A 14,009-nucleotide genomic window follows, 5' to 3' on the forward strand; every position below is an offset into this window, starting at 1 on the left:
TATCACAAAGGGAGAAAAGATAATCTATATAACAAGTGTCTATATAAACGTTGTTTGACAAAGTAAAACGTTTGTTTGTTTTTCAGATGTAGTTGTAAGATCTTTGTTGTTAGGCTGACTGAAGATGTTCCTTCATTCATCAATTTTATTTTACGTTTTTCAATATTTTCAACAATGCAACAATTAGCATGTAGCTTATATACTGTCTATGCTTAGTACATGAAAAAAATATTTTTTCGTTTTTATAGCCTTAAGTTGACCCGTTTTCTGATGATCTCAGATGGTTTAATACTTTAAAAAAGCACACTAAAAAATAGTAAACTACTGAAAATAGCACAGATCAAATGTATGACAAATTTTTAACAAATATTTGTAATATTTTCTAACTGTACTTAATATTAATAGTACTTATTTTTTTCTTTTCACAAACTGTAAATATACTTTACTGTATATAGTAGGCTAATTACAACTTTTCAAATGTTATTTTAGGCCTATGTTTATGCTTTCAGTTTTATCCCTAATACTCTTATTATTTAGCATTTTTTACTAACTTTGAGCAGATGTATTTGCTTTCTGAAAATGTAATTGTTGCAAGAGCAATAGTTTAGTTTTGTAAATTATTTTGATTTATTTATTCATACCGGTATTTCAGTCATGTGGTATGTATAGTAAAGACGTGTGTTGTTTATTGTGTGCAAAACAATTCCGCACCCTGTTTAGGCCGTCTTATATATTACATACAAACAGTATTACTTTGATTTAACATGAATATAGCTTGTATATGACTACATTGAAAGCATAAGTACTTTTTCTTCATGGATAAAGTAGAAGAAGAGCGCGAGAACAAGTACGTTAGCATAATCAGTGTAACTCGCGGCAGAGCTCAGCCAATCAAATTTGAGAATTGACTGGTAAGTAAATTTAGATTATCAAAATTATACGTTAAATTTATCTGAAAAGAAACAAGACTAAGCAAGGTTTTCGTCCATAGTATTGTGTATTTATCACACACAAATTAGTATAAATTGTATACCGAGTGTTTACATTTTAACGGTTGTTTTAGAAACGTACGTTAGCTGTAAGATCCTCGTTAGCGGTTAACGTTACACTGGCTGGAAGATGTTCCTTTATTAATTTATGATTTCAGTAACTTACTTTTATAATGCCTTACGTTACGAATTGTGGTACTCTGTATGTGAAAACCGCTGTTTTTAATCGATATTGTTTACCGTTGAAGTAACCACAAAGAGTAAACAAAGTTTAATTTAGCAATAAATAGAGAAAATATATATTATAAAAGGCAAATGATAATACATGTGTTCAATAAAGCAGCAAACAATTTTGCCCTCCTTAGTTCTGTTGTTGTAGGACATTGTCTTAGTAACTAATGGATGATTAATCTAGAAACCTGAGCATCTGTCTCCTGTTTTAAACTCTTGGAGACTGACAGAAGGAGAGGCCGTAAAAACAAAGCTCGGCACACTGAACAAAGTATTGAAACTGTATTGACTGTATTTCTAGAGGCTCTGTTGTACCAGATCTGCTTTAAACTGTGTATCTCTTGCTTTTATTAGGTATGGATACCTTGAAACGACATAAGGATCTATGGAAGGTCTATAAGGAGGAACTACCCAGCAGCACTCAACAGTAAATAGTCTTATTTTTTTTTCAGTGATCAGTCAGTAAAATTGCATATTACTGCTTACACAGACATTCATGCCTGCAGTAATGTTTTTTAATTCAGTCTGCATGTTTTTCCCCCCAAACATAAGGTGTTATATAGAATCCATTTAAATTGATAAATCAAATAAATCCTAAATTAGACATGCATGAAATATAGGCGTTCAAACCAATAAAAGTTATTTTTTAATGTTATTAAAGAGATAAAATTAGGTGCTTTCTGCATGACGTGACATGTTTGCGCGGTTTAGATGCGTTTTAAAAGTTAATATCTTAAACGTTCTAAGGTTATCTTAAAAGTTTAGATGAGATTTAAAAGAAATTTCTTTTTTGTGAACATTTCCTTGCAGTGTCTTTGTTTTCTACAGTTAAGGTTTTAAAATAAAATCAGTTATCTATTGTATAGCCTACTTTTGATTTAATTTGAAGAGCTTGGGACGTGGCAAATTATTGGTAATGAGCCTTTTGTTTTTTAAAATAAGACTCACAAAAATGTATATCAAGATTTAGATTTATTGGCCAATATATTAGTTATCGGCTTCCAAAAATTCCAGGGATTATCGGTTATCGTATTGGTCAAAATCTCCATATCGGTGCATCTCTATAAATTTGTATTTGAATGGAAAGAATATATTGCGTACCTAGTAGCTACTTGTACAAAGTTTTACTCACTTTAAGTGTCTAAACATCTAAAAACACAGAAGAGTATTGGTTGGACGATCATATATTGAATTGTATAATGCAGGGAAAAAGCTAGCATATAATTGTGTTTTCATTGTAATTATAATATTTTGACCCAAGCCATATTTAAAAATGTGCATATTACAGGATATATGCTTTGTTAAAGAACTGGTATGTTAAGTGCTGCCATGTGTGATTATAAATCGGCTTAGCTGTGATTAGCGGTGGTGTTTCAATCAATAACTTTCCCAGCTCATTTAGGTTTGTTGTCGGATACTCATGGCAACATGCATTCATGATAAATTACAGAAGCTATTTCATTTTGATTTCACTGAACAGTGGAATGGATGACACTCTGTTGTTAAATTATATCAGTATTAGCCATAATGCAAGTTATTTAAAATAAAAGTGAAAAAAAAAACCTGTTTGTTTGAACGCAGAGCTTTTAACATCATATTAAAATAAATGGGAAACGCTTTTCCATTTTAGAAGTTTCTAAACATAGAAGTTTTACTTTTACAATACAAATTAAGTGATTATTATGATTAGTTTCATTTTAATATTTTATAAAATTGCGTTATCAACCCTATCAGAACAGACATGCAACCATTTTTGGGTTATGAGAGTCTCTTTATTAAAACTACACACAAAAAATTGCAACAGGTTTTTCTAGAAAATGAAGAACAAACAATGTGCATCAGGTGTGTTTAGCTTTTTTATGTGTTTAATTCCTTTATTATATTGTTATGTTACAATGCTTTTACATTCTGTGCAGACAATTAGCTTATTTTGTTGTAAATAAAAAAGCCTGAAAATGTGCTGCTAAACACCTTTAAGTATTGTTGTATTCTGCCACGTTTCTCACTGACACGCACTCGTAAACAGTCTGGGCTTAAAGAAGATTCAGAGCTTCCCACTTGTATTTACCACTTTGTGGTGACATTCATGTGTGTTCAAGACGCATTGAGAAAGTCCCTGCAATTGCTGTTTGCTCCACAGGGCGTCTCTGTCACTGTCTCACACAAGCGCTGTCTCTCCATACAAAACCTACTTCTGCTTCTATCTTTTTGCCCATGCATTTCCTGGTAATCTGCATTTTACACAGCTGCTGTATGACTCTGTACATACATATTTATTTCACACCATATTCTCCCTCTCTGCTCCATTAAATCTTTAGTTTTGCTGGCCGGAGTGTCCGTCTCTTGGAGTCATTGCAGTCGAGTCATCTGAGGTCAATGATGGAATCGTTCTTCAAGCAGCGTTCTGTGAGATCCAAACCCAACAGAAGAGTCTCTGCTAACTCTATGAGTTTCGATGAGTTCTTCTCCTCTCTGAAAGAAGCGACAGGCCAAGACTACCTGAGAAGTGACGTGGAGGAGTTATTCAATGAGGCCAGTTATCTTCAATGTGTGCTTATTTACTTTAAAGGAACACTCCACTTTTTTTGGAAATAGGCTCATTTTCCAACTCCCCGAGAGTTAAACAGTTTTACCTTTTTTGAATCCATTCAGCCGATCTCCGGGTCTGGCGCTAGCACTTTTAGCATAGCTTAGCATAGATCATTGAATCTGATTAGACCGTTAGCATCTCTCTCAAAAAAATTACCAAAGAGTTTTGATATTTTTCCTATTTAAAACTTGTCTTTACTGTAGTTACATCGTGTAAGACCGACAGAAAATGAAAAGTTGTGATTTTCTAGGCCAATATGACTAGGAACTATTCTCTCATTCCTGCGTAATAATCAAGGATCTGCTGCCATACCAGCAGCGCAATGATATTACCGAGCTGGGGACTATTTTCAGGCGCTGCGTAATATCATTGCGCCTGTTGCACCCATGGTACGGCAGCAGTTCCTTGATTATTAAAATGTATAAAAATATTGAAACTCTTTGGTAATTTTTTTGAGAGATGCTAACGGTCTAATCAGATTCAATGATCTATGCTAAGCTATGCTAAAAGTGCTACCGTCAGACCCGGAGATCCGCTGAATGGATTCGAAAACAGTAAAACTCAACTGTTTAACTCTAGGGGAGTTGAAAAATGAGCCTATTTCCAAAAAAAAGTGGAGTGCTCCTTTAACTTGTCAGGAAAAGACAAGCTTAGGTCTGTTGTGGACATCAGTGTTTAAAACACAACTTCCTATGCCTGTCTTTTCATGAGGAGAGTTACATGTGATTTTATATGACCGTCTATCACAGCAGAATGTCTTCTTTTCTACAGATGGACATCTCTTGCGATGGTCGTGTCGGATGGCAAACGTTCCACACCTTCTTGTTTCAGCATTACAAGCATATCATAGACTCGATGCAGGCCTGTAAAAATGTACCCATCTCACAGCCTTTAATACGCCACTGTACATATAACAAGGTGACAGCTGACAACTTTATGCTGCATTTTTAACTTTGTGGCCATTAATTATGTTGCCTTGACTAAACCACCTGTTATTACTGTTTATATTCAGTCTATCTATCTATCTATCTATCTATCTATCTATCTATCTATCTATCTATCTATCTATCTATCTATCTATCTATCTATCTATCTATCTGTCTGTCTGTCTGTCTGTCTGTCTGTCTGTCTGTCTGTCTGTCTGTCTATCTATCTATCTATCTATCTATCTATCTATCTATCTATCTGTCTATCTATCTATCTATCTATCAGCTTTTTCCATCTGTCTCTATCTATCTATCTATCTATCTATCTATCTATCTATCTATCTATCTATCTATCTATCTATTTCTATCTCAGCTTTTTCTATCTGTCTGTCTGTATCTATCAGTCTGTATGTCTATTTATACATAATTTGATTATTTATTTTTGTTTTAGGCTCTTAGAATATGCATAAAAAAAGTATTATTTCACTGTCTTTCTACTATTCTAATTATAAAATCACTCACTCATTACATCAGCAAGAGCCTATCACGCGTGTCTTGGCTTTGAGTCAGTCTCCACCTATGCGTTACATCAGCGTCAGCAAGAGAGGAACTCTCATTGTGTGGAACAGCCATCTGAACAACATAAAGCCACTGGAGGTGACATTAACATTTAATTCACATGATTATATAGTTACAAAATTAATACATTGTAAGCTTCATGAATCCAAAACTTCTCCTTCATCCCTGTAGATGAATGCTGACCCCTTTAATAAAAGGCAATATCATAGGAGGTTCCAGGGTTGGACCACAGATGCTGTCTACATGGGAAATGTTCACAAGATCGCCGTGTCCACCCTGAGCAGGGGCATCCACTTCTTTGATGTTACCACCGCATTTGGTTTTGAGCAGGTTCATTTGTTTGGTATGAGCCAACAAATCTGCTAGATGAAGTAGTTTGCTTTTCTGCTTACATTTTGACCTTGTTGTCTTCTTCTGTCTGTTGTTTTCAGGACTGAGTCATGCGGCTACTGCTCTATGTTATTGGTATGACACAGAGGTAGGCTGCTGACATTTCATGCCCCGGTGTTGAACTGGAATTTATTTTAAGCTTGTTAATTCTCCAAGCTGGTTTGTTTTTGTTTTAGTTCACTGTGAGTCATGTTTCTGCATCTACTGTAGGCTCCAGGAGAAAAGTGTGTGCTGATGTGGGGAGATGAGAAAGGCTCTGTGAATTTGCTGTGGTTTCTTCAGCCTTTCAAGGGGCTCTTTGAAATGCCTTTCACCAACCAAACTGGGCCATTGCAAATCTTTATGCCAGTGAGTGTGTGTGTCTTTATGTAGGGATGATTGTAGAGTGATTTTGGAAATGTGTGATTTTGCTTCTATGAAAACCTAACATAACTGTTAAAATGACTGCATATTATTGTACAGGTGAAACTCGAAAAATTTGAATATCGTGCAAAAGTTCATTTATTTCAGTAATTCAACTTAAAAGGTGAAACTAATATATTATATAGACTCATTACACGCAAAGTGAGATATTTCAAGCCTTTATTTGTTATAATTTTGATGATTATGGCTTATAGCTATGAAAACCTTTTCACAATATTCTAATTTTGAATTTGGGGTTTCATAAGCTGTAAGAATTATCATTTCATAATCATCAAAATTATAACAAATAAAGGCTTGAAATAGCTCACGTTGCATGTAATGAGTCTATATAATATATGAGTTTCACCTTTTAAGTTGAATTACTGAAATAAATTAACTTTTGCACGATATTCAAATTTTTCGAGTTTCACTTGTAAATACATTTATTCTACTTCTAAAATTGCATGTCACTGATGTTGTAAAAAAAAATATTTCATGAACCCTGAACAGGATATATGTGGGCACAGTGCACTGATCTCCTATCAGCACATCCCAAAAATCCACAGCGAGCCGATCAACAGAATCCTGTATGAGCCCCACGATGAGCTCATTATTACATCATCAGAAAGTCCAGCCAGCTCTGTGGTCATCATGGATGTCAATCAGAAGAGAGAGAAATACATTTGGAGAATAGAAAAGGTGATATATAATGTTATATAATGCATTCCATATTTGTCTTCTATGTTAGATAGATAACAGATAGATGGATTGATGAATGGATGGATAGACACTGACTTACAGATAGATAGATAGATAGATAGATAGATAGATAGATAGATAGATAGATAGATAAACAAACACATATATACAGTAGATAGATAGACAGACAGACAGACAGACTTACAGATAGATAGAATCAACAGATAGATAGATAGATAGATCAACAAACACATATATACAGTAGATAGATAGATATAACAGACAAATATGTAGATAGATAAACAAACACAGGTATATGGATAGACAAAGATTGATTGATTCCGAAGCTCATTTTTAGGTCACAGTTCAAAGGGATGATATTTTTCATGGTAAAAGAGTCACTGACCATTTATAGTAAAACTAAATATACACTCATGATTCAGAGAGGTTGTTGTTGTGGCTTTTAATGGGAGTGTTCAGACTCTAATAAAACATCTCCATTTAGTTGTTTTGACGGATTTATTAAAACCGACTATTCCCCAGTATTTTCCATCCTTTCATTTCCAGAGAAGTAATAAGCCACCCCCACAGTAGTTACACATTTATTTGCTGGAGAAGAAAATCAGAGCCTGGATATTGTGTAAAACAAGAGTACTGTGATTCACTTATTAGTCAGACTACATTGCAACACGACTACCAGAAATAATGACACAACATTGAAACCCATTCACTATGTCTTCATCTCCTCCTCCTCCTTCTTCTTCTTCTGCTGTAGGGAGTCAAGTGTTTTGACTTCAGTTTCTCTCTCAGTCTGCTGGTAACAGCTGGAGTGGGTCCTGTTGTCAGACTGTGGAACCGCTTTGTGACCTCCCGCCCAACTGCGGTTCTGCTCAGTCACCAGACCTCTGTGGTGGATGTGGTTATTCACCAAGCATTGGGCAAGATCTTCAGCTACTCTAAGGACGCTGTTAGTTTTCCACCTACTTAATGTCTAAATGGAAAACAAAAGATCCATGGGCTGGATTCATGAAAATGTTCTTAAGAAAGATAAATTCCAAGAAGTTTGTAAGAATATTCTTAAGAATCTTCTTTAGAAGTTCTCAAGTATTTTCTTAAGAACATAGGGCCTCATTCACCAACCGTTCTTACTAAGAAATGTATTCTTAAACCCCACTTACACTGTAAAAAAAGATTAGTTGACTCAACTTAACTAAGTCAAGTCATCCTGTTGCTTTGACTGAGTTAATTTGAGTCAACTTATAGTGTCAATTTTATTACCGGTACGCTTCAAAACACGAATTGATGCATAAACTTGACACTATAAGTTGACTCAAATTAACTCAGTCAAAGCAACAAGATGACTTGACTTAGTTAAGTGGAGTCAACTAATCTTTTTTTACTGTACTTTTTATCTTTTCTTATCTTGGATTTGTTCTTAGCTAAGAATAAAATCTACGCTCACTCACGAGCACTCTTACGCACATTTGAGTGATGACGGTTTGCTCCAAATAATTGGTTACTGCATTTTATTTAATTCTACAGTCGTTTACACTGATAGTATTTTACTGTAATGTATTTCTGATCGTTTGTTGAAAAAAAAATTAAAGTATGCAAAGAAACACTAACACTGCAGTTTACATGGGATTCATCAATCCTAAGAACACAGGTGCAAACAATTCTGTTGTTTAAGAACATGTCATGAATCCGACGTAGGCTTTTCTTAGGAAGTTTATTAAGTACAAAGTTAAGAAAATTCTTAGGAAGATATTGGTAAATGAGGCCCATAGTTTTCTTCTTAAGAAGAAAATGACAGACTTTGCCGTTTGGTAATTCTTTCTGAAGATTCGCTGATCAGTCAATGAAGGCCGTGTTTTTTGCGTCTGCAGATGACTGTAATAATCATAAGCGTGCACACTTGATAAGCATGCAAAATATTTTTGGTGCTCTATCTAGAGTGAATGCGTCCTATCTGTATGGCCGCTCTGTGCTGAAAACTGGGGGAAATTATTTGTCTTAATTGTAGGTAAAAACACTTTTGTGTGTGTGTGTTTTTGTAGGGTTAGGGTTAGCACAATCATAAACAATCATTGTTTACATTATCAATCATTGGTGTCAATTCAGAAAACATCCCTAGTAGTTGAAATGTTAAATTAAACTATTGTTATGTTGTAATGCTTAATTACAACAATTAATTTGAAACAAACCAATAAATCCATGACCATCTTACCTTTGATGATTTAAGACAAGTTGGAGGTTATTGACGATTGTTTTTAAGAAGATTCATTAAAACAATTCTTAAGCCTTAAGAACAATCTTAAGAAAAAAGGAAATCAAACATGTTCTCAAGTAAGAAAATAAGCAGAATATAGCAGTTAAGAAGAATGCACTTCTGCATTTTTTGTGAATCCGGCCACTGGTGTTTGGTTTTCATTAACGTAAAAGTGGGCAGATTTGTTTTTTGGCATTAGAAATGGAAATCATGCATTGCCTACATGCAATAAAAGTCAAATATAATTGGTTGAAATGCAAGTCAATAGCTCTGCTCTATATCTGTGTCACCTTTCAGGTGCTGAAAATATGGGATATTCCTTCTCAACAATGCGTAAAGACATTTCACCTGAAATTCCCCAATATCCAAGCTGGCGTTACCCCAGAGCAGGGCAGCTTTCCTTTGCTCCTCAACCGGACTGCGGACCCTGTGCTCCTGGTGACTTGCAGGGAGTATCTGGCCGTGTTTCAACTGAAAGAAACCAACAAAACTAAATCAAACAAAAGGTCTGGGCTGTACACCTGTGCCCTCTATAATCCTCATCTTGAACAGGTTGGTGTTTGGGTTTGTGTGATAGATGGTTTGTGGACTGAACATTATATGTTCTCATCTTTAATGTGTATTTTGTGCATGGTCGAGGTAATCACAGCCTGTGCTGACTCCACGTTGACTGTGTGGGATGTGAAGACAGGAATTAAGAGGATGGAGGTAAGAAACGCTCATGGTAAGGAGGAGGTTTCCTGTATGGCACTAGACGTACACCAGCGCAGACTGATCTCTGCAGCCACCAATGGCACTATCAAGGTAAGTGTGAGATGTTCCACAAGATCCATTTAAAGGGTTAGTTCGCCCAAAAATGACAATTCTGTCATTAATTACTAACCCTCATGTTGTTCCAAACCCGTAAGACTTTTGTTCATCTTTGGAACACAAATGAAGATCTTTTTAATGAAATCTGAGCAATTTCTGTCCCTCCATTGACAGCTACGCAACTACCACTTTGACGCTTTAAAAAGTTCATAAAGAGATTGTAAAACTAATCCATATGAATTGAGCGGTTTAGTAAAATATTTCTGGAGTGACAATATTACTTTATATGATGAACAGATACTATTTAGGCTTTTATTCACATATAAACATTGATCAGCAAACAAACAGAAGCTCAAATGAACCTGCGTTGATGCGCGAGAACAAACGTTTTGCTGAAGCTCAAACGTGCTGCGTAACACGAGAATGAACCTGATTGGTTCTCGCTGATGCTCAAACGTGCTGCGTAACACGAGAATGAACCTCATTGGTTCTTGCAAACCAAGCGAACATGCTTGAGCTTCAGTTTCCCACAACTGAAAATTAAATCTGTTCAGCGTATAAATCGATCGTGTCTCTTTAGAAAATTTTGACTAAACAACTCAATTTATTTGGATTATATTGATCTCTTAATGAATGTTTTGAAGCATCAAAGTGGTAGTTGCGTAGCTGTCAATGTAGGGACAGAAATTCCATTAAAAAGATCTTCATTTGTGTTCCGAAGATGAACGAAAGTCTTACGGGTCGTAACAACATGAGGGTGAGATATTAATGACAGAATTTTCATTTTTGGGTTAACTTTAATGTTGTACCAAAGTCTTAGACTGCTATTTTTTCAGGGACATTTCAATGGCAGCAGTGTTTGTTTGAATCAAACTTTGATTTGATGATTTTTTTGTTGCCACTTGTTAGTAACAGGTACATTTTCATGCTATAGGTGTGGAACTTACTGAATGGCCTCAATCTTCATAAGCTAGAAACCGTCTCCAACACAGAGGTCACCGGGATCATCTGTTACCATGACGACCTGCTTTTAGCCACAGGCTGGAGTCGACAGATCGCTCAGTATAGCATTGCGTTTTCAAATGTAAGGGCCAGTTTGTGTCTCAATCATACACTCCTTAATGGCTACTTAAAAGCAAAAAGGGCTTTCAGCCAGAATAAACACATAATGTGCATTTTTTCTGGTTATGGCTTTCATTATCTTAAATTGGCTGTGTGCTTTTGTGAGACGTCTATGAAAACAGAGTGGGTTTTAATGGTGGTCTGACACTGCACAGAAGCTGACACGGCAGAACTGGAGATCTAAAAGTCATTTACTGAAGTGTATCTGTGTGAGTACAGGACATCTATGTAAAAGCAGAACTGTCCTGGAAGTCTGACCAACACAGAGAGGATATCCTGGCGATGGATCACTGTCTAGGTCTGGGACTTCTGGCTACTGGTAGTTATGATGGAGAGATCATTATATGGACGCTGGCTCTTCAGAAGCCCATCACACGACTGCAGAGATCCCAGCAAGGGAAGTTAGTACCAAATTAGACCACAGCAAGCGGTGAATAATAGTATTCTCCTTGCTAATTTAAAATAAAGGAGTTTAATGTACCAAGTACACTTATTTAATGCTAAACTCCCTCCAAATCCACTTAGACTATTTATAGAGAATTATAACACAGGTCATTTACAAATGAGCAAAAACAGCCTGTATTGTTGTAAGGGTCAGGGAGAGGGTGGAAAATGAGCGGAAAACTAAATGTTTCTGGATGAGAAAGCATGACTAACAATATGTGGAATTCAGAGGGTAAAATTATATGATAAAATGTAGATTGCACCCTATGTAATGTGCATAGTCATTATTTATATGTGGTTAAATTAAAGTTGCATGTTTGATGTATCAGTAAAATTTCCTGAGCGTCATTTCATTAATAAATCATGCACAGTGGGGGAAAAAAATATATTTATATGTTCATAAAGACATATATGACGGTTTTCAACTGGTTTTAGCAGCCGGATTTTACATTGATGTGGCCCAACACAGTTCCAGATTTGTTTACAAGCAAAGAAAATTGGCCTTAAAGGGCACCTATAATGACATTTAAAATGTTCCTAATGTTGTTTTGGGAGTCCCCAACAACAGGTTTACATGCATGCAATGACAAAAAACACTTTTGTTGTCGTATAATATGCATTTATTTTTACCTGATTTGCTCACCGACTCCCAAATGATTCGTTCAACGACTCATTTTTCCAAAACCCTCCAAAACCCTCCGCGACGCTAATCTGCGTTGATTGGTCAGATGACCCAGCAGTGTTTACAGAAATACTTATTGTTTAACACGGAGTACAATGATGCTTTTATCAATTAAATTGTGTTATAATAATGATTATAGTCCACTGCTTTGTAGTTTGTAGTAAAAAACTAAAAATAAGATAAAGAATTTAATGTTATGTTAGCGAGCATAGAGCCCAGAGTTCATATTATAAAAGCACAATCAGTCTTTGTTTGCGTTAGCCCGATGCAAAAACATAACGTTTTTACAAAAAAAAAAAAAAAGCAGTTACGTTACTACGAGGTATTACTCTATTCTTTAAGACAACTCCGAAAACAACGACAAACACTTCACATATCTCAATACAATTGTCATTGAAGACCTAGAAGCTAAACGGTGCTTACACAACAAACAAAATAATTATTAATCATGCTACATAAAAACATAAAAGCAACAATTATTAATAACACTTACAGGTTGTGATACGGAGGAGGAAGCTGATGCAAATACACTTGGAACTGAACCTTCCTTCAATATCAGCCGGCTCGCGAATCCAAGTTTGATTGCATTTAAGTTGGTAAAGCAATCGTCTTCAAAATGGCGCAAACAAAGCACAAGGCTCGGACTATACTTCTGTGGTATACTTGTATATATGAATTGTAGCCACTTAGTCTTCAAATGCTCCTGCTTGGGCAGATGAAAAAAGTTGGCTTTTGAGTCGCACTTCAGAACACAGCGTCTCGTCGCCATGATGTTTTCAAGTTTTCCCTGCTGGCCTTGGAGCGCAATAAGTGGGCGTATCGTATTCAAATAACTTGACAAGTTGACGTCATCTAGTCAGAGAAAAAGCTTCGGTCTTCTAACGATTCATAAAAATGACTCAGAGTCGACTCTTACTTTTGAAAGACAATAACTTTATATACGGTGCACTTTCATATTTCAAACTTTGCAGGATGTTTTTGTTCACTTAGATCTATGTTACACACTACATGAAAGGTACATTTCAAAATTCCATAATAGGTGCCCTTTAAAATCGAATATTGTAATAATATTACCATGGAAATAGAATTTCAAGGAGTCCATGCTCTCTTCAGCTAATAAATCACAAGATTAATCATTTTGCTATCCCATTCCCAACCAGGCATAATTATATAATTACTTGCATTGAACAGACCTGCAACACATTTTTGGATTTTGAACCACCAGTTGAGAACCACTGCACCTATTTGATGTCCTGTTTATGGTATATTAGTTGGCAGAGTGAAGTAATGTATAAATTGAATGTTCTTCTGTGTGTGTAGAGTCCATCTGCCCGTTCATAGACTGCTGTTCTTGCAAAAACGAGCACAGCAAAGTCATTTGAGAAGCGGTGCTGTGCTGCTCAGCTCACAGGCCGGATCCGTCTGCTGGTGGAGCATCTGTGGGCCCAGACACAACCACGGTACACATGATAACCGAGACAAACTGATGACAACTTAACACATCTCAAACAACGCTATATAGACCTTTTTAAAGTGCACCCTACTTCAGAAACCATAAAATATACACAAGTTTGGAATAATTCAGATTTTTTGATGTTTTTGAAAGAAGTCTCAAATGCTCAACAAGGCTGCATTTATTTGATAAAAACAGTATTGTGAAATATTATTACAATTTAAAGTAACTCTTTTCTATTCAGTGTCACATGGTCCTTCAGAAATCATTCTAATATGCTGATTTGCTGCTCAACAAACATTTCTTATTATTACCAATGTTGAAAGCAGTTGTGCTGCTTACTATTTTTGAAGAAAAAAATATTAAGCAGTCCCAATAATACGTAAGGAATAATTAACGATGGGCCGTTGAATTATTAGAAAA

General features: G+C 35.7%; 1 protein-coding gene across 4 annotated transcripts in view; it reads left to right on the forward strand.

Moving 5' to 3' along the window:
* The first annotated feature begins 665 nt into the window (after window positions 1-665).
* The window catches only part of LOC306989530 (cilia- and flagella-associated protein 337), a 28,663-nt gene continuing 15,319 nt past the window's right edge, over window positions 666-14,009 (forward strand). For 2 of the 4 annotated variants that reach the window (XR_013795656.1, XM_079595348.1), the window contains exons 1-15: window positions 1,361-1,491; window positions 1,575-1,647; window positions 3,539-3,752; window positions 4,582-4,728; window positions 5,271-5,393; window positions 5,487-5,658; window positions 5,747-5,793; window positions 5,916-6,053; window positions 6,618-6,806; window positions 7,582-7,773; window positions 9,373-9,627; window positions 9,715-9,879; window positions 10,820-10,969; window positions 11,227-11,408; window positions 13,454-13,593. Coding sequence is in view for 3 of the 4 variants with exons in the window: in XM_079595348.1 (XP_079451474.1) it covers window positions 1,577-1,647; window positions 3,539-3,752; window positions 4,582-4,728; window positions 5,271-5,393; window positions 5,487-5,658; window positions 5,747-5,793; window positions 5,916-6,053; window positions 6,618-6,806; window positions 7,582-7,773; window positions 9,373-9,627; window positions 9,715-9,879; window positions 10,820-10,969; window positions 11,227-11,408; window positions 13,454-13,593 (2,185 nt within the window). In the remaining variant the exon portion in view is untranslated. Of the gene's footprint in view, window positions 912-964; window positions 978-1,360; window positions 1,492-1,574; window positions 1,648-3,538; window positions 3,753-4,581; window positions 4,729-5,270; window positions 5,394-5,486; window positions 5,659-5,746; window positions 5,794-5,915; window positions 6,054-6,617; window positions 6,807-7,581; window positions 7,774-9,372; window positions 9,628-9,714; window positions 9,880-10,819; window positions 10,970-11,226; window positions 11,409-13,453; window positions 13,594-14,009 lie in introns of those variants that run through there. The other 2 variants (XM_079595349.1, XM_079595350.1) reach the window with 2 other exon arrangements.

Source organism: Phoxinus phoxinus (assembly GCF_949152265.1).
Source record: "Phoxinus phoxinus genome assembly, chromosome: 21".
Classification (NCBI taxonomy): Eukaryota; Metazoa; Chordata; class Actinopteri; order Cypriniformes; family Leuciscidae; genus Phoxinus; species Phoxinus phoxinus.